Genomic DNA, 25,622 nt, shown 5'->3' on the forward strand with positions numbered 1-25,622 from the left:
TATTTACCCATCATAAAACGTACCCTTACCTGTTTAGACAGCAATTATCACTTTTTGTCAGATTAATTACTCTTTTTATTTAAAAAAATGAGATTGAAATGTAAATTAGGGGTTTGATTTAGGAGTTTTTAGATAATTTTGACAGAAATCAGGAATCAGGAATCAACAATCCCAATGGTCATTTTGTGTGGGATTCCCTAAGGAACATAAACTCCTACATCAGTTGACCAATCGTTTTGAAAATTTTGGCATAGGTCCGTCTCATGATGTTCAACAATTTTACCCTGCAGAAATTTGCTAAAGGCAACAGTTTTTGAGTTATTTGCAAAAAACTGTAATCTGACCCCTATGTTCTATTTTTAGTAACAGAAGCCATGTTTTTTCATGGATCAAAAATCCCAACAGTCATTTTGTGCAGAACACCCTAAGGAACAATCCTGCCAAGTTTAAAAGCTGTCAGTCCAGTAGTTTCAGAAGAAAAGATTTTTAAAAATTTGTCCACGACGACAACCACGACGGACACCAAGTGATGGCATAAGCTCACTTGGCCTTCGGCCAGGTGAGCTAAAAATGGTCCCAGCTTTTCTTTTGTGGTATGACACCTTGTGGTTCAAATTCACAAGTAACTGTTCGTACATTATAAAAATGCTTGTTTTTGGCCACTAATTACTAAACGGTTCAAGTCAAAACCCCTAAAATCAATCCTAAGCTTCATTTTGTGGTATGATACCTTGTGACAAAGTTGTGGTATAATTTCATAATGATCTTTATACTTATACTAAGTTACTGTCCAGACATTAAGTGGCTATGAACAACGAAGACAATCTCATAATACCATTATACAACTGCAATTTTTTTAGGGTGGTATGAAAACATTTAAATTTGTGGGGTAAGATATGATTGCAGACACCTAACTGCATTAATTATGCCCACTTACACAGTCCTATTTCTACACTGTCTGTACAGGCCATCCTCAGGTTTAAACTGGTGAGAAGGACATAACTGACATTTACCTACAAAAATCATTTGTACAAAACAATACACGTATATGTGGCTGACATCCAAATAGGGTCAAATTATGACATCAACAATTGTTTTAAGGGAGGCAACTCTGACAGCAATATTGTGTTTGATATGAAAATCAATGAACAATTTTTTGCAAACATTATTTACAAATTTTATGCTCAAGCACATGTTTTGATATCTACACTCTGCTTTTGATTATATTTGACACCTAACTATGAAGGCTGTTTAATACTCACTATTTTATAATTTCCTTAATACACTACTACTTGGTCTAATGTATATACATGTACATCTAAAAATAAATTCTTACCATTAATATCAAGCTGATGGCCAGCTTTATTACAGTTCAACTGATCAAAGCGGCAGTTATATCTGTCTGTACCATAGAATCCTTTGTCTAAATCACACACACATTGGTAATTTACCAAAGTCACCTCATCTGCAACAAAACACAAAAACATTCCTTATAATTCAACTTCTAATGAATTCCAGCCTAAATAGTAATCAAAATGTTATTTTGCTGGGGGGTAATTTGAGCTGTTAATGGTGGACCAACTGAGGGAACAAAACCAAGTAACAAGTTAAACAAAACAAAAGTAGTTGGTTCAACGATAACCAACCAAATAAAAAGCCATTCAAATATTATATATATATATATATGTTTGTGTGTGTCTGACAAACATAGGCACAACATGAACAAATGAAATGAAAATGTAAATGTAAATGTATATATATCGGAGTCGTACTAATCTGGAATATAATTTTTGTTCAAGTAAATTATTTGATCCATCACAGATGATGACAACTAATTTCTGAATTTGCAACTATGGATCCAGCACAAAAAAATATGTTCTGACAGGACAGACATTTCTGGAATGCTCAAAAACTCACAGGCCAAATAACTTGTGTGTACGAGAAAAATTTTTGCAATAGAAAGTATAATTGTCATTCATTAATTTTGAAAATCCTTGTCCCTTAATAATGTATCATGGTAAATAATCCAGTAGAATCATATAAACTACTACTGAGTTAATATGTCTTAATTATATAATGTCAATTGGATATTTATATCATATGTTAAAAATAACAGTAAAAATGAGACCTAAAAATTAACCTGTACAGTTAACCAAGCAGTGTTTTCGGTATTCAATATTCGGTACTGCCAATGGTCAACCAGTGAACCATTTCCATCCCCTAACAGAAATTGATTTAAGATATGAAAGTTTAAAACCAGATAAATTGAAAAGTAAGTAGCCTGTGCCTTTAGCCATATGAACTAATTGGGTAGAAACAAGGTGTTGTATCCTATATACATGTTGTGCTTAGAATATCCCCACTCAATCATGTCAACATTTTATGCTAAATTAAGTTATACAGTTATTAGGAAGACAATAATCATGGGTCCTGGAAAGGTACACACGGTACACAATTGGGTAAGTCATCATGCAAAAGCAATATACCCTCCTAATAGAAGCTGAGGAATCTGTTAAAAAGTCTCTATTATGCATCACTTAAAAGTATTAAGTCACACAGTAAACAGGAAGTATAAATGTAGATAATCATGGAACCTAGGAAGGGGATACACACTAACTGTCACGCATAAATGTAGATAATCATGGAACCTAGGAAGGGGATACACACTAACTGTCACGTATAAATGTAGATAATCATGGAACCTAGGAAGGGGATACACACTAACTGTCACGTATAAATGTAGATAATCATGGAACCTAGGAAGGGGATACACACTACCTGTCATCATGCAAAAACAATATACCAAACATCCAAAAATTCCCTCCAAGAGAAATCTGTTATAGAAAAGTATAACTGACTGATGAACAGATGGATAAGTTAATTACACTGAAGCCCTTTTGTAATGAATGGGAGACCATGTATAATTAGGAAAGTTATTGGGTTAGTAGCTGTAAACGTTATTGTTAAGAACTAAAGTAAGACATAATAGACAGGCAGGCAGAGGGACAGATATACCTGAATTTTAATTGAACTAAAAACCAGATTCAATTTACATAAACTTTCCTTTTAAGGTAGGTCATTGTTCTCAGAGATCCACTCTCCTTCACACAGGCAAGGTACAATTTTGGTGTGGGAAAGTTAGGTTATTACATTGTAAGTTTCATTTTCTATTTGAAAAACACATAATTTAATTTCTGAAAGAATTTGTTAAGTTCAGAAAGCAGATTTTTTGTAAGGGAAAATTAATCTTCAATTGGAGTTGTCCCAGTAGAAACCTAAAAATAATTAAATCCTGGAACACTGAAAGTTTTTGCTTATAACAAATGAATTTTGTAGCAAGTTTAGCTTTAATTTCTAAATACTATAGAAACTAATGCAATATACCAGCAAAGATTTTTCCTGCAAACTCAAATAACACCAATTGGAGGCATGTAATGGTTTCTAAATGCATTATAACCATATTTCAATGATACTTTTACATAGCATTACCTCCAGTGCAGCTTGGTATAACCACACATATGTCTGGCACTTCTTGATATGTGGCTGGATTACCATATGGAAGTTTGCTTGTATCTATAGGATCATTTGTATATGTCCCAGTATCACAGGGTATACATTGATCTGAACCTCCATCATAGTCACAGTATTCAAATGTGTGACCTGTAAAACACATATAAAAAAAAAGAAATATTGTAAATGAAAAAAAAAAGAGTTATTTTGAAGCATTATTGAACTAGTACAAATCAGAGCCTGTTTGATTGGTCAACCTTTCTCTTCCTGAAGTGTATGATATATCTGCTACAGGACATTAAACCACTTTTTTGTTTTGTTAATTGTGCATGTAGGTTTTTTTTAATATATGCCTTTCTCTTTATTTTTTTGTGTTTTAAGTAAAATTAATCCAAAACAAAAATCTGGAGAACAAATGAAAAAGATAAGGACTCCTTCATTCTACTATAATATGCTTACTTTTGTTGCAAATAGTTGTTTTACAGCATACTTCTAATCCATTTTTGGTAACCCTACTCTTCTGACCTACTCCACACTGCTTACCTGTTACACCAGCAAGCACAATGATCTGAAAGACAAAATAGATTGCAGAAGAGCTTAGAAGACTACTTTCCAGAATTTGCTTGATTTAGACGGGTGTTAGATTTAGACTGGTGTAAAATGTAGGTTTAGACAGGTGTAACATGTAGGTTTAGACAGGTATAACATGTAGGTTTAGACAGGTATAACATGTAGGTTTATACAGGTGTTTGGTTTAGAAAGGTATTGGGTTTCGACAGGTTTTTGGTTTAGACAGGTGTTAAGTTTAGACAGGTGTTTGATTTAGACAGGTGTTGGGTTTAGACAGGTGTTAGGTTTACCATTGCACAGGAACATTTAAAATCACTTTGTAGGCCTTTTGTAGGACTTGTTTTTAAAAATTAGAATTTTTCTTTACTTCTGAGCCAGCACTCCACAGTTTAATTTAGTTTCATACTTTTGGCTAAGGATGAAAAATGACATTAATGGAAACCGGTGGTTGCTATAGTGATAAAAACATTTTCTGAAAAAGGGGACTTTTCAAAGTATTTTCCAATGTTTTATATATTTTCAATGTTGAAGGGGCTTTTTTCAATGACAATTTGACTTCATTATGAAAGTGAAAGTAAGTCAATTTTTTACCATGCTATAGTTATGAGGACACAATTAATTTTGTAGTGCATTTCAACAGACCCATCTTGACATATAAAAAAATTCCACCACTCCAAACTCATTCAAACTTCATCAATATGTAAACATGTATAAAAGCAGATTTCTATAAGAGTGCCAGAAAAATTTACCATCATTTTTTATTTTTAGCAACTTTGCTTCGGAGACCCCGTAGACATAAAAGTGACCACTGCCAAATGTCCTAAATTTTGACCTTTCATAGGACCAAATCATAACTTCCACATAAAATTACAGAATGAAAAAAAATCCCTTGTAAATTTGATCCTTGCCCTACATTTCTGCAGTTAATACTAAGCAATAAAGTTTATCACAGTAAAGAAAAAAAATCAGGAAGAAACACACTAAAAAAAACAGAACTATATTCGTATACAACAAAAAGTCAAGGGCAATTAATTGTGATCTCGTACCTGCTAAATTTAGTAAGTGGATTACAAAGTGAAATAGCTCAAAATCTAACCGGCGATGCCCATACGAGGATGGAGTTTTCGAAGGAAAAAGTTTGGACAGTTTCAGGGGATGAAATAAAAATTTAAAGATATTTTGCAGGAAATTTTATATTTTTAAACCTGATTTTATGAACTTTTTTGCAAATTTTTGCATGGTTTCTATGGTAACCCTATTTGCTGTGGGTAATTTTTTCCAGAAAATTTTTCTGCATCCTGAAGGCCTTCGCTTGAGCTTTTTCTAGATATATAGATTTACAGATACTTGACAATTTTTTAAAGTGATAAATGTTATAAAAATGTTATCAAGCATCAAATTACAAGACCAAAATTAGGCAGTTCTACAATACTGTGGAGTGCTGGCTGACCGACAGCCATCTCGGAATGGAAGCCATTTCAAAACTTCATTACTCTCAATCAAAAGCTCATATAGTGACCTATTTCTATTCCAAGTGTGATTTTACTATGGCGTAAAGTTCAAAGGGCAGCCATATTTGAAATTGTAAAATCATGGTCACATCTACAATGTACAAAGTTAAGGTGGATGATGTTTGTGCCCAATTTTGTTTTATTCCATTGAACTGTTTCAAAAGAGTTCTGCGAACAAGACAGGTTAGACAAAAAAAAAAATAATAAGAAAGAGAGTAAAAAAAAATATTTTCCCCAATGAGTGCCCCAACATCCTTATGGAACATAAACATGGGGCTCCCAGTAGCCTGAATTGCCCACCTGGTTGAATTTTGCCTTTCAATTTAAATTAAATTTAACAAGAGGTTGTCCAACAATTTTGACTCGAGAAGTCTTTGGTAGAGCTTATCATAAGATCATTTCAACAACTGAAAGTTTTTTTAATCTATCATAGTTTTCAAGATATTGACTAAAAACTGTTAAAAAAAGTCATTTTTACTCTTTCAAGGGCAGTTACTCTTACAAGGAGTCATCTGAAGTCTTTCGTAGTCCTAATAAATTATTAGTAATAATAAGGATCATTTCAACTATTGAAAGAATTTGCGTAAGCCTAATGGTTTTGGAGATATATGCGAAAAACTACTGCCTGACTGCTATGTTCTATTTTTTGTAACAGCAGCCATGTTTTTTGACGAATAATAAATCCCCATAACAGTTCTATGCACCATACCCCAAGGAACATTCATACCAAGTTTGGTTTCAATTGGTTAAGTAGTATCAGAGGGGAAGATTTTTGAAAAGAAATAACATTAAAAATAGCAAAAATCGTTGAAAAAGGGCAATAACTCCAACATGGCTTAACGGATTAAAACCATAATTTGACAAGAAATAGATCTCATCATGCTAAATACTTTAACTTGTGTCAGAATTTAGCTAAACCTAATGCTTTTGGTGATATACAATGCATGCAAAAATCTGCTGTCTGACCCCTATGTTCTATTTTTAGTAACGGCAGCCATGTTTTTCGACCGATCAAAAATCCCCAGACCAGTTCTATGCAGGATACCCCAAGAAACATTCATACCAAGTTTGGTTCCAAATGGTCATGTAGTTTCAGAGGAGAAGAGTTTTGAAAAATTGTTAACGACAACAACAGACGACAAAGACAACGACAGACGACGACAACGGACGCCAAGTGATGGCAATAGCTTACATGGCCTTCGGCCAGGTGAGCTAAAAAAGAATTGTAATGGTAAAATCTGGATTTGAAACAGCAGAATTCCACAAAAAAGCATGCCTGTTAATAGGATTTCTGACAAATTTTCAAGTTGAAATGGCAAGCAAATTTCTCAGTTCAAAGGGCTTTAACTCCAACAAAAATTAGGGGATAAAATTTTCCTGATAATATGCATAATTAAATATGATGTTCTTGCTATAAACCATATTTCTTAAAATTAGGTTCAATAGTTTCAGAGGAGTTGCACTGTCAAGGTAATTTATGAGGATTTTTTGGCAAATTTCTAAGTTCAAAGGGGCATAACTACTAAAAAAACTGGGGGATCAAAATTTCCTGGTAACATGCACAACTTATGATGTTCTTACTACATACCAAGTTTTGTTAAATTTGGTTCAGTAGTTTCAGGGGGGTTGCGCTGACAAACTTTGTGACGGACACGGACCCACGGCCAGACAGACAAGCCAAAAACAGTGGGGGGAGACATATTTAAAGATGTGATGTGCAGAACATGAAAATTGATACAACATCCCAGTGTTTCAAAAGGGCACTCTAGTGTGCTGTTGAATTTTCAAAAAGGGCATGTTAAGCAAGGCCTAATCTAGGTATTGATGACAAGGAGAAGTTTTAGTAAATTCTGTTTGAAAAAATGTAATCATGACATTTTTGTCTATATAGTCTATTATAAAAACTTCTCCCTGTCAAAGTCAAATGGGAGAAGTGAGCACAAACAAAGGGAAGTTTTTGCTCATTTTTCCCTCTAGATTAGGCCCTGTTAAGTGAAATACATGTAAGGTTTACTCTAACTTTTTTTATTTTCACAGAATTAGTAAAAGGGTATTAAAATTTAAAAAATAATCTGACAGAGCTTCATGACACTTTTTGTTGCAATCAAAATATTGATGATTGTGATCTGTCTGTTTCATCTTGTTTCTACATGTATGAAAACATTTCACCACTTTGACCTGAGAAAACATCTCTCTACTTCTGTTTAAAGCTGCATTAGCTGCCAAATTATTTTGAGTCAGTTTGTCTTCCTTCAATCCTTGCCATAGATTAACCACTTCTGCTTTGCAATCAGATTTTTTTTAAAGAATAGACCCTTACAGCACATGCACAGATTAAAGTCACCAGAAGTTACATGCACACTAATTTATATAGATCGATTTTTTTGTCTTGCAAGACAATAAATGTATGGACACCTATTTCACGTATTTAATGCATTTTATTTGGGGATATCAATTAAAATTATACAGGAAAAGTACAATTAAGTAGAAATAATTCAAAGTTAAGGCATATTTCAACAGGAACACAAAATTACGAAAATGACAATTAATGCAGCTTTAAATATGTGGCAACACAGCAGCTGTACTCATTAATGGTCCAGAGAAGAAACATTTCTTTTTCATTTGGTGAATTAAAGGACATAATTCACATAACTTTTAAATTAAATATGGAAAAAAAATACACTTACCAAAGTAAAAAAAATGGCAAGACTGTGACCCATCACATGTTCGCAATTTGGAGAAAGACCTGAAAAATACAAGATCGTTGTACCGGAATGGATATTGTGCTACAGTGTCAGATTCAAAGAGGGAGGTTCCAGGCTATTTTTGGTAAACTTTTACAAATGTGGGACAATCAAGTAAAAATGACAGAGGAAATGACCTGATTTTAAAACTTTGGAAAAAATCAGCAAAGCAGAATGAAATGTAGATAGATTTACAATGTACGTTTGTACATACTAAAGTCAGCTCAATATCTGCAAGCATTAGGAAAAAAGTGTGAAAACTCAAAATTTTCCATAAACTCAAGACCCATAACTCAAGACAAAAATCAGCAGAGCAAAACGAAACATAAACTTGATCTGTAACTCATCAGGGTAGACTCACACACTTAAAATCAGGTCAAAATCTGCAAGCCTTTAGAAAAACAGTATGGAAAACTTCAAATTTCAGTAAATTTTCAAAGTTCAAGGGCCATAACTCAGACAAAAAGCGAAGTGGAACGAAATCTAAACCTGATTTGTAACTCATCGAAGTTGACTTATATACCAAAAATCAGTTCTATATCTGCAAGCATATAGAAAAAAAGTGTGGAAAACTTACATTTCAGTTAATTTTTCATAGATAAAGGGCCATAACACACACAAAAATCAGAGGAGCGAAATGAAATGTACACTTGACCTGTGACTCATCAGAGTAGACTCACATACCAAAAATCAGCTCAATATCTGCAAGCAAATTTTTCAAAGTTCAAGGGTCACAACTCAGACAAAAATCGGTGAAGTGGAACAAACAGTTAACTTGATCTGTAACTCATCAAGGTTGACTCATATACCAAAAATCAGCTCTATATCTGTAAGTGTTTGAAAAAAGTGCAGAAAACTTCAATTTTTTTCTGGACTAACAGACAAACAGAGTGCAAATCTAAAGTCTCCTTTAGCTAAAGCTGATAGGAGACATATAAATAAAAGTTACTTTTATAAAAAAAAATTAATAAAGTTCCAATATCGATGCATTAGATATGTGTAATCAATTAATCAATGATTTGGTTCTAATGCTGCTGATGAGAGGTTACTCATTGATAGAAACATGTGTACAGCATACTGAAATACATATGTAAGCAATATTTGCATGTATTTAAGGTCTTATTGTCTTATTATGAAGAACTAACAAACTTATTTAGAAATTTTATCACTCAGCCAAGGGACTGTCAGTGTTTCCACTATTTGTACAAAATGTATGCTTAGCACGCATCTTCAAAACGAGTTAACAAAAAAAATAATCTACACTACACCCTTTTGAGGCAATGACTGAAAATGAAAGCAGACACAGTTCTATGGAAATTAATGCATGTTACATCTGAGGGGGTCACGGTAGGTACATATAAATATGTAAATATAAAGAGGGATATCTCAAGGTTACAACCATACAAGTGGATCAGGCAATATTCCAAATTAAGGTAAACATTTTAATCTGAATTTGACATGCAAAAAATGGCAGATATCTACCTTTTGTTACAATAGAGGTGGTGACCATTTTTTTTAAATGTAATAAATGTCTGAGGCTGTGTAGTGAAATCAATCCAAACCTTGCTTTTAATACATTTTTTTTCTATATGTTTTAACTTTGAATTGCTTGGTCGCGTCCGTAAGTGTGGCATAAACGTCAGATTAAAAATAAATGCCTCGATCAGCGAACGTCATTATATACATTGTATCATGTATGTGCTTTGTACTTGTTCTGTATATTATAACTGGTTGTAATCTTATTATTTGGATACCAATACATAATCTGACTTTGTCTTTTTGATAAAGAACCTAGCAACACAATTTCAAAGAGATCCATACACTTGTAATCATAGCAGTTGTGTATTTTTAATAAAATGGTGAGTCAAGGGGTTCCGGGTCGTTTCGCCCTTTTTCCCCTTCGTCCTTCGCACTGAGTTGTTTCGCCCTTTATGGTGGGTCGTTTCGCCCTTTCCTTATTAATAAGGAATTTCTCCTTATAAATATTATTTACTACTATTTTAGCCTTCGTTCTCGATGTGAGTCGTTTCGCCCTCTCTAATTCGTTTATAATATTCACTCCCTAATAGGTTATAGGTATAGTCTAAAAAGTGTAACCCGTACCCGTACCAAATACTGTTTTTGGCAATTTCTTCTTTATTACATGATATTTCCAACTGAAAGTTGGTACATATTTACAAAATGATATGATGGTTGGGCTAGATTTAATGATTTTTAAAATGTTTTTTTTTTCGATTTTCTCATTTCAAGAGGTCTAAAATGTGTAACCCGAAATTCCGGTAACCAAAAACCAAAGTCTGGTATTTTTGTTATCTGTACAATTTAAATGCATATTTGACATTAGAACATCATGATATTATTAAAATTATCATTGACGATAAATTGAAATCGCATCAGACCCTGTTTATGAGACTGTTTTTTTTTTCATTCTGGATAAGATTGTATCCATTCATCGCTGGGACTGTGATTGACGCTAGATACGCTACGGAATTCAAACTTAATCATTTCTTTTCTAAAACAATATCAAATATTTCAAAACTTTATCCAAAATCTTAAAGTGAAGTTTTAACCTCTTAGTGATTTTAGAAACCCGTAATATTTGGATAGGAAAGTGAGAAATAGTCAATAATTAATTTGTTACACATCTAGACCTTTCGACTTCAGAAAACCGATCTAACAAGAAATATTAGACAAATATACATCATTTTCTTTATTAGAAATTAATTTAAACGGACTTTTACACATCTCATGCAATTTTCAGTCCTTAATATATCGTAAGAATGAACATTTTAGCAAAACATCGTTTGGATACGGGGGGGGGGGGGGGGGATTGGTACGGGTACGGATACAAATTACACATTTTAGACCCAATTTAGGTCATAGGGGACACCTCACCCCACGTAAAAATAATCGGCCCAGGACAACTCGGACTGTCCTCAAGAAGGCCAACAGTTATAGGGCCATAGTGAAAATTTAATAAATCAAAAAAGAAAGTGAAATATTAGAAATGAAAGGAATCATAAATGCACAGATGTTGTAACAATGAATTGAAGACCACTGAAACCAAATAAGGAACAAAACAAAACAAAACAAACATACAAACAACACAACAAAACAAAACACAAAATTTACTTGTTTAGTGACTCAATTTGCAAACTTAATAGCTTTGTTCCTTTATATCCAATTTTAGTTCTGTAAAGTATTTCATTTAGATAATAATTCATATTTTGTATGTGGACTCATGACTCATTTACTTGAAAAATAAATTTGAAATGATATTAAATGTAAACTTCTATTTTCATATAAAATTATTTTTAAAGTTCTATGCTAATATGGCCTAATTACTGACTATTTATTTCAAAATTCCATGGATGAAAAAAGTTTTATTGGCAGTGTAGTGAAACCTGAATTTTTCAATTATCTAAAAAAAGAAAAAGTTATGAAGATTTAAGTTTGATGCCCCAATGCCACTCAATGGATTTTTGCCAACTAAAACCAAATCACAGGTGAGTGAAGAACTCTCCTATTTGGGTCCAACAATTTGCCAGTAATGAGAAAACCATATGCCATTGCTTGCACCAATAAAATTGAAAAGAAAGGATTAAATTATAACCCAAAAATAGTACTATTTCACATTGAAACCCGAGATATTGTTTCTGTTAAGACACAGGCCATTTTCTATTCGAGGGGTGGGGGGGGTGGGGATATGTCGAGTTTAGAAAATTTTAAAATATTTCTTTTTTACATTTTTAGTATTAAGAATGGATTTTTTTTTTTTTTTTTTTTTGCAAGTTTGTTATTTGTACTTCAACCTTTGTTCCTCAATAAACATACATTAATATTGTAAAATATGCATGTTTATCTTTATGCCAATGTGTCTACATATGTTTAGCAGAATTAGAAAACACAGACTAGGATTTTCATAAGGAATGAAAAAAAAAACTACAAAATAAACTACATTAACATCCTAAAGAGCCTGAATCACTCACCTGGCTTGATAAGCAACATTCTATTTTTTGTAAGAGCAGTTTTGTTTTTTCTTGGATAATAATTCCTAGTGCCCATAACTCTATGAACATTCACATCAATTTTTATTCAATTCTGTCTATTACTCTTTGAGGAGAATTTTTTAAAAAAAGTAATATCACTAAAAGTAGCGAAAAATTGTCAAAAAGAGGCAATACCTCCAACATGGTGAATCATCAGAATTCAACCTATAACCTAACGGTTTCTGAAATATACATGAAAAACATCTATGTTCTATTTTTAGTTACAGCAGCAATGTTTTTCAATGGATCAAAAATCCCCACATCAGTTCTTAGTTGCACAATAACCTAAGGAATTTTCATACTAAGTTTGGTTGTAATTTGGTTTTGTAATTTGAGAGGAGAAAATTTTGAAAGCAGTAACACCATAAGTAGGGCAAATATTTTAAACGTAAAAAAGGACAATATCTCCAAACATGGCTAAACAGATTTAAAATGAAAATTTGACCACAAATAGATCTCATCATACTGAACACTTTTCTTCTTGTAAGAATTTGACATATATGCGAAAAACTTCTGTCTGACCCCTATTTTCTATTTTTAGTAACAGCCACAATGTTTTTCAACAGATCAAAAATCCCCACATCAGTTCTATGCAGAATACCCTAAAGAAACATTCATACCAAATTTGGTTCAAATTGGTCTAGTGTTGTCAGAAGAGGAAATTTTTTAAATGGCAATAGTTCCAACATGGCTTAAAAAATTAAAACGAAAATTTGACCAATGTTAGATCTGATCATGCTGAACACTTTTTCCCAGTCAAAATCTTGCTAACTGGAATAAACTTCTGTCTGACCCCTATGTTTTATTTTCATTAACAGCAGCCAAGTTTTTTACGGATCAAAAATCCCCACATCAATTCTTTGCATGATACCTTAAGGAAAATTCAAACAAAGTATGGTTCTAATTGGTTAAGCAATGTCAAAGGAGAAGTGTTTTGAAAAACTGTTAACAACAATGGACGTGGACAATGACAGATGATGATGTACGTCGACAACAACGGACACCAATTAAGTGATGGCAATAGCTCACATGGCCTTTTTAACTAGGTGAGCTAATAAATTGTTAATTTGTTAACGATGACGATGGAGGCCAATTAAGTAATGGCAATAGCTCACTTGGTCCCATATGTTGCTGATTGGAAACTAATCCAAAATAGAAAAAAAAAACTCATCATGAAGACAACTCATATTTACTGAGAAAAAAATTATCACAAGTTTCATAAATAGAAGCACAATTACAGATAAATTACATAACAACTCAATCTCTCTAGCAACCCAAAAAATGTGTTTCCTAATCTTACAGATTTGTACGCTTAATTTCGTTTGGGAATATGGATGCATTTTCCAAAAAAAAATTTAAAAAAAGTCATTTCATAACTTCATATCATTTTACATCATTTGGGTTACATAAATACATTTGTAATGTTCAGCGAAAAAAAAATCTGGTAAGGTTAGCAGAAACATATTTTTTTCAACCCTGCAACACACACTTAAAACATACTGGCACTGGCATGTCAACTTAAAATATGGCACAAAACAAAATAAACAATGTTAAAATTACATTTTTTCACTATCATTTAATCTAAGAATCATGCATAGACAGAAAACAGGCTTCAGAAATCAACCTTTCTAGACAATATGGACATGGTTATTCATGGTGGTTAAAACTGATATATTCTGGATTTTACTATTGGTATGAGGCAGGAGTTATTTCTACATTTCGTCATGCAATAAATTGTTCTTTTCATATTCGAGAATTTTGGCGTAATATTCCAAATACAGAAGAAAGTTACGGACAGCAGAAATTTGCACACACCCATATACTGTGAAAGTTAACTTTAATTTGTGGATACTAATTTTCATGAATAAGGGAAGAAACACAAGTTTGTGGATTCTTGAATTTGTGGTTTTGAGGTTTTCAGTATACGCATCAATGGGATTCTCCTTTTCATTGAGAACCAAATTCAGTGGTTTGGCCTACCCATGAATACAAAAATTGGTACCCCACAAACAATACAGTTCTTTCACAGTACATGAAATACAAGAAATAAGGACAGATTAGACAACAGACTCTCAAAATACCTGAATCGCTCACCTGGCAAACCATGCCAGATTAAGTAAGTAATTGGCATCATGCTTTGTTGCCAATTTGTTTGACCAAATAATTGCAGAAAAAGAGCATATTTTGATGAATGCCGTTCAAGTTCAACTGAGTACTTAAGGCACTGTAATATGTTGGAAATACTTTCAAAGTGCTTTTAGAATCTCTTGAAAAAATTTAGGCAGGGGTCTCCTATGCCCAGCTATCCCATTGGGTCAAAGGTGTCGGGACATAAGCCCACTATATATTTGCCGCAAAAGAACATAAAATGAACTTAAATTATGGCTATACAATATTTTCATCATCTGAACATTCAACTCAAGAGACCACTATATAAACCAAATAACACTGAAATCAAAGCAAATATAAAATATAGTGGGATTATGACAGCCATTTTGAAAATGACCATCCACAACAAACTTTCGTCATCACCATTCAGCATAGAATGCCATGATTCTTACCGAAACAAAAATTCATTGGAATCTAAGCAAGTGGTGTAAATAGCCAAAAAATAGCAGCCATTTTGAAAATGGCCACCTAAAAAAAAAATTATACTGCCAGTCAACTCAAAATATCATGTTGATCTTTTGAGTAGCTTTTATCTTCATTATTCTTCTAGTTGAGGAAAAATTAGCAAAAAGCATTTTGACCCCTATGTTCTATTTTTAGTATCAATTAAATTTTAAACAACCAGCTTAAGCAGGACACCCTAAGGAACAATTATGCCAAATTTTATTAAATTTTGTCGCATAGATTCAGAGAAGATTTTCAAAGTTGTACACGTGAAAAACAACAAAAGAAAAATCTGTTTCAAGGGCTATAACTCGTACATTAGGTCACAAATTATTTTGAAAATTTTTGCATTGGTCCATCTTCTGATGGTGAACAATTTTAACTGATGTCAGAATTCTGTTAAATCTAAAAGTTTTTGAGCTTTTTGCAAAAAACTGTATTCTGACCCCTATGCTCTATTTTTAGTAACAACAGCTATGTTTTTCAACCGATGAAAAAAATTTAAATGATCAGTTTGTGAAGGATACCCATAGGAAAAAATTGTGCAAAGTTTCAGTTCAATTGGTCAAACAGTTTCATAGGAGAAGATGCGACAACAGATGACGACGGATGCAATATGATGACATTAGCTCACAAGGCCTTCAGGCCAGGTGAGCTAAAAAAAAGACCAGATATGGTGAAATACAACAAGTGCACCAACAAATAATCTAATACAAAATAGTAAATAGACAAAAGCATTTCTAAAAACACCCAAACTGTTTGCTGGAGGCTATTAAAATTGAACTAATAATATATCTACTAAGAAAAAGTTTCCAGCAGTCCTGGAAAAATAAGTTAGGGTGGTTGTTAAAAGGTCTAATCTATCAAAAGATGAAATCACAAGATGACTGAGCTTCTGAATGATTTTAGTTGGAACCATATACACAAAGCATGGCCAATTTTCTTTTCAAGGAGTGAGGGCCTAGGATTTTATGTAGACTCAAACATTTGAATTTGAATGACTCCTTTGTTATGTAAAGGAGGAAGTATTGAATCATTTTTTTCTATCCACAGCTGAGTAATAAAAATGGCTAGTGCCAAACACTTTCATTTTAATTTTTCTTTTAGTTTTTGTGTATACACTGAAATAACTCAAATCAAAATGATACATGTATATGACAATATTTGCCAACTTGATGTTAACAGATACAGAATTCAATATGAGTAAAAGAAGTACTGTGAAATAAGTCTTTACCAAGTAAACCCTGAAAATTCCAAAAACCTGTCAAAACCAGACACTCTTTAAAGTCCCTTAATATCACTTTATATGCACTTTGAACCTTGGTAAATTAATCACCTCTCTTAACTGAACAGAATTTAAAGTAAAAAGGATTTCAGTTTAGACAGGTTTTACGGTAGATTACTGGCTATATACCACACAACCTCATAGGATATGATATTTGTCAAATTCAAATCAAAATGGTCAACATATCAATACAATCATTATACTAATAGGGAAAATAGGAACATTTTACAAAAATGCAATATAGGACACTGACCAGTGAATTACAGTAGAATTCTGCTTGAATTTCAACCGAACTCCAGTTGAATTCCACTGGAATTTCAACTGAATTACAGTGAATTCCAGTGGAAATTCCATTGGACAATTTTGCCCAAATTTTCACTGGAATTTCAGTGGATTTCACTGAAAATTCAACTGAATTACAATGGAAATTTCCCTGGAATTCCAGTGAAATTCTGAAGAAATTTGGGCAAAATTGCCCACTGGTATACCAATGAAATTCCACTGGAATTTCAGTGTTTATTTTCACTAGGGATGTAAAATGCAAGAGGCACATTTTAAAAATATAAATTAAGGATGTAGACCTATGTTAAGGGACATAACTCTTGAAATCAGTGGTATGTTGGTATCACATTCAATTTCACCAAAGCCTAACAGGCTTTCATTTGAAGCAGAATGAAATCAATCTAAGTTACTTTGATGCTTACATGTGAATGCTGAATACAAATCCAATGATTTGTAAGAGTTGTATCCCTTACCTTAGTTCTACCTCCTTAAGTCAAGTACAAGATTAATCCATCAAATATGAATTTCAGACTAGTAATGTGACTTCTGATATACTGAAAGTAGATGATGTACACAGCCTGTATCATACAAACAACTACATGTAACTTATAGAAAACCATCTACATTATATAAGGAATGTAACTAATATCTGAATTTATCCTGCAATGAGGTAATTTGTTAAACAAACAAAGGTATACGGTTATATTTTCATTAGCAGGTTATCAACTTTCTGGCTCCTCCCACTCACGTGATCGGCGGAACTACTTTTTTCTGGTATGCATAAATTAATTATGGCCACCACCAGAGATAAAATATGAACAAATTGCGATTGCGTATCCCGTTAATCTTTTTTTTCACTGTTTTGTTTCATTTTCACTTTTTTTGAATGAAATAAAAGGTTTTATGTAAACCAAATAATGATTTTGTTTGTATTTTTTTCACCATCATATATATGGCAAATCCCAAATCGTTCAGATTTGATTCATTATCAGTTTGCAGACGACTTCCCCTGTCATTTCAGTCATGTCGGACTCGGAGCCAGAGTGTCCGTCACAAGTTAACATAAACTGGTCCCCACTTAAAGAAATTGTAGCATTACAATATGATAAAACTCTTGAAGAGACAAATGACCAGGAAACTGTTATGCTCTTGGATTTATTACTGCCTAAAACCCAAGATAATGAATCAGAGGAACACTACATTATAGATCTGCCCATACAACTGCCTCCTCTTTTTCAAAAATCTCAAACAAATATTTCAAATCCCAAAGAAACTTTTGCACAAATTTCACCCTTGAAATCTACTGCCATATACCAAACAGAAACAAGTCAACTTCCACCTCGAAATTCAAAACCTTAATGTTCTTAAAATCGACTTTACAACATTTAAAATATTTGTATTTATTGTTCATTTTACTTATTTGTCTCTTGGAATTAAATAAATTTTGATACATTGCTTATTTTCTTCAAACAGCTTTGACAGATTATATGGTGCAGATTAAATTTCAATATTTACTGAGTCATGCGCCATGCGTATTAATTTTTTTCTTCCCATTTAACGATCAGGGCTCCTCAGGGGATATGCATTTTAAAATTTTATTTTAAAAATGTACACACACACAAAACTATTAATATAACAGGATAAAAATAATATAGGTACATTGTCGAAAATTATTGAAGATATGTGATGAGGCGACGGAACGGGTAGGAAATGTGAGGCTCCGCCGACACATAGCCTGTATCATAATACAAACAACTACATGTAACTTATAGAAAACCAACTACTTTATATAAGAAATGTAACTAATATCTGAATAACTTTGGTTTGATTTATGCAGAATAAACCGCTTATTCTGCGTAAATCAAATAATTTTTTTGCAAAAACTATGATAAATTCATATCAATATATTCCAATACACATCCTTTTTATAGACATGATTATTTCATTGGTGAAAGTAGTCCAGTAAAAAAGGACACTGTTTAAATTTCATGACCTTTTTTATTGATCAGATGATAAGATAATTTAGTATCCAAGATAAAATAAAATGTTGGAATCTTTTCTTACGGTAAAAAAGGTCATATTAAATCATACATGTATATACATATTCTTATAATTACATCATTAAACAATTAAAATATACCTAATTGAAAATTTGTAGAGTATTTGTACACTATTAACAATATCTAACAACTAATAGGGAGGTAAGTTTTTTAAACTAAGGTCTCACTAACCACTTCTAACGTTTCCATTACTTTACATCTTAAAAGGTAATTTTCAAAGTTTCACTGTGAATTCCCAGGACAAATGACATCTTAAAGTTGCATACCATTGTGAAGCTTGGAAAATAAAGCTGTCAAAATAATTATACTAATTTTATGATGATTTTAGAAATTCTTCATAAAATTAACTTGCATAAATACTGAAAATCCACATTTTACCTTTGTGCTAAATGACAGCATGGAGGCGCATTACTCACACATGTAAACAATATTCATACACTTTTTTAGTAAATTACAAATAAGATTTTTAAGTACACATTCTCAGCATTATTTTGACTACTTTTAATCAGAATACACACAAATAATGCACTTAAAATGTGTATGTCTACGTTCAGTGTGTTTTTGGTACTACATAGCAGGATGGCCATTTGACCCAGAAATATTTAGTGACACCTAATTAGGCACCCCATCAAGATTGGGGATTCAAATTACACTAATTTCAGCACCACTTTCTGAGCCCCATTCTTTATGGGGTTAGTCTTTCACTTGAGGTATAAATATGAATGCCAAATTTCCCAATATGAAATGTCTTGATTCACATAGGAATTTGTTAAATGAAAATAAGGACATTCAATAAAACATATATATAATAAAATGTAAAATGTAAATTCAATATACCGGTAATAAGAAGCACATGTAACACTTCACAACACAGAGTGGCATCTAAACAGATAAATTTTGGTTTAAGTTAATGTTTATAAATTAAAAAATCTTGTTTCTTTAAAATGAATATAATTCAGCACTTAAAACCATAATGAGCATTAATAGAGAGAATTTCCATTCGTTTTCATGGCACATCTTGATACAAAAACAGCCTGAACAATAGGGACAAATATGGACACACCATTCAAACTTAATGCAGTTCTGAATATTTGGCACAGGATAAGAATTTGATTTAGTAAGAATTGTATTGGCCCCTTTTTGGCCCCTTTTTGGCCCCTTTTTCTTAAAGTTTTCAGACACAGCACCCAAAATCAGTCCTAACCTTTCTTTTGTAGTATGGCACCTTGTACAGTTTTATAAAGATCTGTACACAATCATTTTGAACTTATCATTCATACATGAAATATCTATAAGTAAAAATGACAACAGCATCATACCATTATACAACAGCATCATACCATTATACAACAGCATCATACCATTATACAACACATACCATTATACAACTGCATCATACCATTATACAACTGCATCAAAATCAAAAGAAAATAAATGTATCCTTTAACTGTCTTTGTAAGAATCATGCAAAATCTGAAAAATATGATACACCCCCAAAAAGGCTACACATTTCTATTTTTATAATTAAGTTGTTTTATGGGTCTGTATTGTGAGATGTGTAATTATTTATTCATATCTGCCTGCTCTTAGGAGATAATTAACATTCAAAATCCAACAGATTCTATTGTATTTGAGTGTCATTTACAGAGTTATCTCCATTAATTTTGAACTCTACAGTGCAATCTATATAATTTTCATCTCCTATGAATATGGGTTATATTAAAAACCACATGTTACTTTCTGTTTACTATGACATATTAAACAAAATATCAAAAATAAAAATATGTAGGCTTTCCAACCATGAATCACATTGTGCATGATTCTTATGTGGAGTGCTACTTAATAATTTTTTCACAAAATTGTAGAAATAAAAGGTATAAGCATAAAAAAGGAAAATATGAAAAATACAAAAACAGAAATTTCCAGGATTTTGAATACAGAATATTTTAACTTAATATGAAACTAAAAAACAAAATACACATAAACAATGATTGATTTGAAACATCACTTGAAATTAACCAATTTATTAAGACATATTTACATTGAATGAAGTATACATCATACATGCAAATCTCACGTTTTCAATGGTTGCCACCTGTTCTTCCACTTGGGGAATCAAACTCCGACTTACAAAAAAAAAACATACTGTTTGATATCCAATTCAGTTCACATCTGACACATTACACCAACCAGTTAAAGGTAACAAACAATACAGTTTTTTAGGTGACCTTTTCATATGTGACGTGTTTATGCCACACTCCAAGCAATGATCACTTTAAGATAATTAAGAAAGTTGAATATTGCTTTCAAAACACTTTAGTTAAGACCCTTTGAAATCTCTTGATCTGAGTTTCAAGGTATATAATACATGTATGATATATACTTTGTAAAATCTCCAAGGAAAATATATGAAAGACTATCAATAACAAATTGCACACACCTCTATAACTCATAAGTGATTAAATTTCTTTTTCCCATTTTAAGCCGGTAATGAAAAATGCAAACAACTTTTTCACCAGCGGTAAGAAATGAAATTTCTACTAGAGGTTTCCTGCCATTTTACATTTACAAGTTTTCTACCTGTTCTGAAAAATTGATTCTCCATGAGCCTATTCTTAGTTTAAACTATTTCTCTATGGTAAAAATTTTTGATCATGTTCACTCAAACTAACATATTTTGTGGGAAAAACTTATTCTTCAGCCTATACTAGATTTTTAAAAACTATTTCTCCACTCAATATGGTAAAATTAAAATTTTAACATGCTTGCTAAAGCCTGCATGTTGAAAATCTTCATTTTATGTTTAGTAAAGAATACTGTTCTTCGCTCTGTGTAACTGAACGAAGAACAGACAAAAGGAATGGAAACCTCTACAATTACTGTGAAAGTACTTTAATTCATGGTTTTCAAGGATAAGGGAAGAACAACAAGTTCATGGATTCTTGAATTTGTGGTTTTGAGGTTTTCAGTATATACATCAATGAGATTCTCCTTTTCGTTGGGAATTAAATTTCATGGTTTGGGCTACCCACAAACAACAGTCCTTTCACAGTATATACCCCTACTCATCACAGTCCTGTCCCATCATTCTCATCAGACATGACCATGTGAATAATTTTGATCCATATAAATTGTTATACATACCTATATCTTACATGTTTTAATTTGATTCCCATGTACACTAACAAGCTCAAACCAAAATACCGAAATACAAAACAAAAACTAAAAAAAAAACAAATTCAGATCTTAAATTACAACAATTCTATAAAAAAGTTGGTCTACATATAGTGACAGAACTTATCTGGCTTTGTTCACCTAAAGCTGTATAACATCAACTCAAGACTGCTAAAGCGTACTGTAAACGTATAAATTTTCACTGTGTACAAACTTTTGCTATTTTTGCAGAGGATAGAAAAGCCATACCTGTATAAAAGCTCCCAAAAAATCTATGAAAAGAAAAGCTTTGCCAAATGCAGCTAGATAGGCCTGCAAAAGTCAAACCCTGAACAGATGGGACAGATATGGACACAAAATTCAAGCTTGATACAGCTCTCAATTTTGATTGTGATCAAATGTATGATACAGGATAATATTTTGACCAGAATGGAAGCATACAACTTTTATACTTATAAAGATAACATGAACAGACAAATAGATGGGTGGACAAATTTAGACACTCCCACAAAAAAAATGTAAGATTTGAGGACGGTTTTGTCTAAAATTACCATATTTTCTCTGAAAAACACTAAATAATTGTAATTTCCCGTGTCAGTGAGGGAGAATCTTCCACATGAACTGTTCCAAAGGTTATCAGGTATGCAAACAGTGTCAGTGAGGAAGAATCTTCCGCATGAACTGTTCCAAAGGTTAACAGGTATACAGACAGCGTCAGTGAGGAAGAATCTTCCACATGAACTGTTCTAAAGGTTAACAGGTATATTAATCTACCTAAAGCTGTTTAACAACAAATCTGGTCGGTTTTAACATACTAAGTTATTCATTACATCAATTTTATCTCACAATAATTTTACATTTATGTATTTTTTGTTTAAATGTAAGTGGGTGTCATTGGGTTGCACATACCAAATTTTATTTTTTTTAAAAATCACCCATTTGAGGTATCAAAATCCATCTTTTCTACAGAAATGGATGTTCTAATTTACTAGAATGATAAAAATAGATTAAATTGTATAAAAAGGAAAACAAAATTGTAAAATGAAGATAAAAAACTCTTTGATCTGTTCATATTTGTGTTGATTCGTTAGGGAATTGTGAACTTAAACTCTGAGTCCCCTACTTTTAATATAGTATGGGCCCCCTATCTCAAAAATGGTGTATGAAAGAGTAAATTTGTTAAATACTTCTAAAACCCTTGTAAAGATGAACATTTGCAAACAAAATCAATAAAATTGATGTAACATTTCTTAAATATGATCATTAAAGGATGTTTTCAGGCCTTTGACCCCTTGTAACTTGTAGAAATTGGTGAGAAATATTCAAAAACTGATAAAAAAAAAATGGAGGCAATGATTTTCATGAGGGTTTTCCTTTACTAAAACATAATTTTAGTAATAATTTACCCTACCGGTGCACATGGTCCATGCTCCTAGTTTTTAGTGGAGTTCGAGTTGCTCATTTACTTTTGTTACTTTGTATGTATAATTTTAGTTACTCTATGTTCTTTGTTGTGTATGTCTGTTTTCCATGTCTGGTCTTTGTCCCTGGATAACATTCTTTTGATTACTGCTATAACCTTGGTTCCCTTGATTACTATTTGTAAGAAAGAAATTTTAATAAAATTGTCAAAATTCAATGAAAATTGGCTAAACCTTCCACATCAACTTTAGATTTATGTTGAAAATAACAATAAATTATGGAGAAAATCTATAATCAATTCTCTATTGTAAATAACAAAAAAAAAACATAATCACTTGTGCCAAGTTATGAAAGTTTTAATATTTACTAGTAAATAGTACTTGTTAAATCAGGACATTCTTCATTACTCATAATCATAATTTGGTTGTTCCCTCTTTCAAATTAACTATCCTATAAATATTGAAAATATTACTGATACTTAAATAAAAAAAGAAATGGGTATATATTTTGAAAACACACTCTTTCCCACTACATAGTACCATTTGAAAATTATTTTCAACTACCTACTGTGAAAATACTATTGTTTATGGGGTACTAATTTTTGTGGTTTTCTTGGGTAGGCCAAAACATTAAATTTGGTTTCCAACAAAAAGGAGAATCCCATTGATGTGTGTACTGAAAACCTCAAAATCACGAATTCAAGAATCCACAAATCTGTGTTTCATCCCTAAACAACAAAAGTTGATATCAGAGAATTAAAGTACTTTCACAGTAACTATTACTGTTCTTGAAGCCTGCCCTTGGAATATCCTTTCTTTATCTAGTATAAAAGTGTAAACCAGTTTATAACTAGATCCTTAATTATCAAAAAGGAAACTGTCTTCTTTGTGTACTTTCTTCAGATACAGGTGAAGCCAAGGGGTTTCCACCTTCTGAAATAGGTGAATTAGTAATTATATGCATTTCCTGAGCAGGGTCTTGATGAGCAATTTCTTCATTTTCTTGGTTTTCATGCTGTGGAAATGAAGGTGCAACTCCACTAACATCCCTTTCTATAGACAGAGCAGTCCTGGTGTTGGTTGTCTCCCTTTGTACTGAATTACTATCACTTTCTTCTCTTCCTGAGGCAAAAGACTGGTTTTGCTGGCCTTGTGCCTGATTGATAACATTTTCTTGTTCGGGACCTGTAATAAATGGACAAGAAGTTTAATTTAGTAGAGAATGTTGGCTTGTTTTCAAGTACCGTATAGCAGGTTATTTTGGCCAGTGTAAAAATTGGCAATTTTGAGGCAAACAAATTTTGGTCATTCTAATTATGGCAAATGCTAAGTTGTCCTCTAAGTACCTAAGATCAGAGATAATTTTCACGGAATTTGTTTTATCGTGTTTAGACAGACCGCTAAAATATACCAAAATTAGCACCCAGCAAAAACTACCCACTATACAGTATTGGTTTGAACTTACTCTCTTAATTCTACAACCCTTCACCAGTTAAAGTGAACAATTTGGTACAAACTAATAATGGAACACAGATCAGTATTAAAACTAGAACAAACTGCTTAATAGAAAGCACCATTGACCTATTGATCATAGATATTCTGATATCTCAGAACCATATAAGCCTATATGCAACTCCTATTTCTCATCCCCTCATCCTAAATGCCAATGATTTATGTGAGTCATTTTGATTAAAATTTTGTTACTGTAATTGTACATATTTAGTGAGTACATGTACTTAATTTCGCAATTATTGGTCAATGAACAAATTCACTGGTACTTATTTTTGTTGAAATCATAGGTTTTGCATAAAGAATAATGGTAGATATTCTCTTTCGCATGTACTTATTTTCGTGGACAAAGAATGACTATGAAATTTTTGAAAATAAGTATCACACAAAAATAAGTACAATTACAGTATTTGGTTGTTTAATGCATTGAAAGAATTGGGATTGATACTGCATACTTTTTTTTGGTTTAAATTGTTGTAGAGCTGGCATGCTGGTTTTAACTGCTAGTAGTCTTCTGTTTGTACATTTGCATAACTTAATCATAATCAATTTAGTTATTTCTATTCTAACAAGGGGCTCAAACCTTTTTGAACTGATTTTTAGGTGTACTTAATTGTGTAATATTTTTTTCCACAGTGGCCAGATATAAAAAGAGGGAGAGTTGTAATCATGCCAAAGTAATTTAACCCTGCCACATCTTTTGTGCCTGTCCCAAGTCAGGAATTTCTGGCCTCTTATGACTTGTTTAGTTTACTTTTATATTGCTGGAGTCTATAAGAGCAACTATTTCACTGAAACAGTGTACAATGCTGTTTTGCGGCCAGCTGCCCTGTAGTGTGAGGGTTCCCTCATCATTCAATGAAGACCCATGGGTAGCCTTGAGCTGACATTTTT

At 32.3% G+C, this 25,622-nt stretch overlaps 2 protein-coding genes across 6 annotated transcripts in view; both read right to left on the reverse strand.

The window, feature by feature from the left end:
* The window catches only part of LOC148600787 (uncharacterized), a 29,868-nt gene extending 19,626 nt beyond the window's left edge, over window positions 1–10,242 (reverse strand). The window contains exons 1-6 of one of the 4 annotated variants that reach the window (XM_088556606.1): window positions 10,157–10,242; window positions 8,279–8,337; window positions 3,970–4,078; window positions 3,490–3,660; window positions 1,337–1,465; window positions 938–1,013 (exon numbers count right to left, since the gene is read on the reverse strand). In XM_088556606.1, coding sequence (XP_088412732.1) covers window positions 938–1,013; window positions 1,337–1,465; window positions 3,490–3,660; window positions 3,970–4,078; window positions 8,279–8,311 — 518 coding nt within the window. In that variant the 5' untranslated portion in view covers window positions 8,312–8,337; window positions 10,157–10,242. The other 3 variants (XM_088556604.1, XM_088556605.1, XM_088556603.1) reach the window with 3 other exon arrangements.
* A 3,315-nt stretch (window positions 10,243–13,557) lies between these two features.
* LOC148600788 (uncharacterized) overlaps window positions 13,558–25,622 on the reverse strand; it is a 42,236-nt gene continuing 30,171 nt past the window's right edge. For both annotated transcript variants that reach the window (XM_088554514.1, XM_088554512.1), the window contains exon 12: window positions 13,558–24,404. In XM_088554514.1, the coding sequence (XP_088410640.1) occupies window positions 24,085–24,404 (320 nt within the window). In that variant the 3' untranslated portion in view covers window positions 13,558–24,084. The remainder of the gene's footprint in view (window positions 24,405–25,622) is intronic.

The sequence above is a fragment of the Perna viridis genome, chromosome 12 (assembly GCF_037379345.1).
Source record: "Perna viridis isolate PV_CMFRI_1.1 ecotype Kerala chromosome 12, ASM3737934v1, whole genome shotgun sequence".
In the NCBI taxonomy this organism is placed as follows: domain Eukaryota; kingdom Metazoa; phylum Mollusca; class Bivalvia; order Mytilida; family Mytilidae; genus Perna; species Perna viridis.